General features: G+C 49.1%; 1 protein-coding gene across 3 annotated transcripts in view; it reads right to left on the bottom strand.

Annotated features, from left to right (window-relative positions):
* Positions 1-539: 539 nt before the first annotated feature.
* CUNH6orf89 (chromosome unknown C6orf89 homolog) overlaps positions 540-2,208 on the bottom strand; it is a 28,692-nt gene continuing 27,023 nt past the window's right edge. The window contains exon 9 of one of the 3 annotated variants that reach the window (XM_007467279.1): positions 540-753. In XM_007467279.1, coding sequence (XP_007467341.1) covers positions 659-753 — 95 coding nt within the window. In that variant the 3' untranslated portion in view covers positions 540-658. The remainder of the gene's footprint in view (positions 754-2,208) is intronic. The other 2 variants (XM_007467278.1, XM_007467277.1) reach the window with 2 other exon arrangements.

Raw genomic sequence — 2,208 nt, 5'->3', positions numbered from 1 at the left:
TGATAGAATGGAGACAAATATTACCTTAGGAATTACCATTTCAATTACAATCAGACTCCGACCTGGCATCGCTGATACTCCAAGAGCCATGGACACTGGGAAAGAAGTGCACTTATTGAGTGCAGTTTGAGGTTATTTGATCCTTTTTCACCAGTTCTAGATTCCATTCTGCTTGGGAAACTGCAATGACTTCTTTAATCATCCATGGCTTTCCAAAAAAAGTACAGGGTGGTGTGACCAGGAAGAGAGGACAGGCAGGCCCACCTGGTAGAGGATGGCTCTAAAGTCAGGACCTGGTGACTGCCCTCTCGTGGCCAGGGAGCCAGCAGAGGGGATCATGTCATGCAAGTGAGGGAAGGTATCAACCGTGCTCCCTGCCTGAAGGGCAGCCTCAAGGCTTTGGTGCCAAAAGGCCTGGAAGAGGCCAGTCTCTCACAGATGGGTATTGGCAAGGTCCTGGCCAAGCAGCTGGGCTGGAAGAGTTGGGAGGGCTGGGCTCTGGCCTTTGCTTCCAGCACACAACTGGCTCACACACGCATGCACAGGGCAGGTAACTAAGCAACCAACCCCTGGAAAGTGGTTTCATCATTTTTTGTTTTTATTTTCCCCCTTTCGATCCGGTCTTCAGGTCTCAACCCTGTTCCTTTAGTTCTGTTTCCTACAGTTCTGAGAGGGTGGTTCCATCACAAATGACCAAAGGCTGGACCCCTCTGGCTATAATGTAGACCTTCCAGTGCGTGGCGCCAGCATAGCCTTGAAGGGAGACACGAACAAGGAAAGCATGTGAATGTCAGGCCTACCCGTGGGCACGAGCAAGGCAGGTCCACCAGAGCTGCCCTCAGATTCACCTACAGACTCAGAGGCAATGCTTGCTCTGGAGGTCCTTTAGGTCTTCCTGGCATAAGTATCCCCAGTTATTATCAGTCCTCTCTGTAACCTGACAGCCAATGGGAGCCACTATGAACCAAAGTGCTTCATCACCAGCCCTCACCTGGGTAATTGTGAATCACCATTCAGCAGGTTTACAAAAGCAGGATGCTCTAGATAAGGCTGATATGGGACATCGATCCTCAGGTCTCATTTTTTTCAGCAAGAAGACAGAACAGGTTCTGAGGGGCGCCAGGACCCCCTATCCAATTCTCCTGAGGTTATACATAATATGGTCTCATTACAGAACTTCCAGATTAACCCAAACCAGTATTTCCTAAATTGTATTCTGCAGACAGTAGCATCCCATAAAACAGTCCAAGGAAAAAGGGTTCCCTAGTCAAGTAAGTTTGAAAAACACTGGATTTCTCCAAGGCTTTTCAGAGCCTTTTGTACACTAATGTATACTATGTTTCAACAAGACAGGCATTTCCCAAAGTCAATGACTCGAAAGCCCTATTTGCCAAGGGTCTTTCCAAGGGGCTCCTGTTTGCCCCCTAGGGTCATAAGTGATCCGAAGAATCGATTAGGAAACACTGACCTATATCATTTGAGCGATAGGAATAGGCTAGGAAGGCAAAGTTAAACAATTTTGACACTTCAATAACTTCCTGATGGAAAAATTTCTAGAGAATGATATATACTACCCATCTTTAAACTGAGAGCGCTGAACGGATGTGCTCTCTACTTGGTGACTCCAGAAAGGTTACTACGAGCCGTGACTGTACCATCATGGCAGGTGTGTGGGCTCACCAGCATCAACCCCTGATGCCTGACACCCACGTCATTCTTGAAAACGCCGCCCGTCACAGGTTTTCTGGTGATCCCCTTCCCCTCCGCTTTCACAGGATAATGCTTATTTTGTCAAAAACACAGAACCTGCTTGTCACAGTGCTATTCTTAAGGGTCTCTTAGGTGCAGAGCTGCCACCTGTCCTACAGCCACTAAATTAGTCTCCTCCACTGTCAGGGTCTGCTTTCTTGCCCTCATTTTTCACTGTGGCAGCTGCAGCCACTGCTTCTATTTCTGCCGCTGCTTCAAGTGTCCACTGTCCTCCTCCGCCCTCTCCACCTCCACTCTTCTCCTGACTTGCCCACTTCCCCTTGCTCTGGTCGGTCTCCATTAGTTCTCGACGTTCCCGTCATGTGCTGGCCTTCAGGACACTGCCGACCACAGGGCTCCTCTGGTCAGCAATCTGCCGGCCACAGCACAACAAGCATCAGGCTCTGGATTTTAAGCTGTTCTGGACCAGCCGCAGCAGCCTTTGAGGCGCAAAGCTTC

The sequence above is a fragment of the Lipotes vexillifer genome, unplaced genomic scaffold (genome assembly GCF_000442215.2).
Source record: "Lipotes vexillifer unplaced genomic scaffold, Lipotes_vexillifer_v1.1 scaffold528, whole genome shotgun sequence".
Taxonomy (NCBI): Eukaryota; Metazoa; Chordata; class Mammalia; order Artiodactyla; family Lipotidae; genus Lipotes; species Lipotes vexillifer.
The sequence above is the reverse complement of the archived record's forward strand: the minus strand, read 5'-3'. Positions and strand labels throughout refer to the sequence as shown.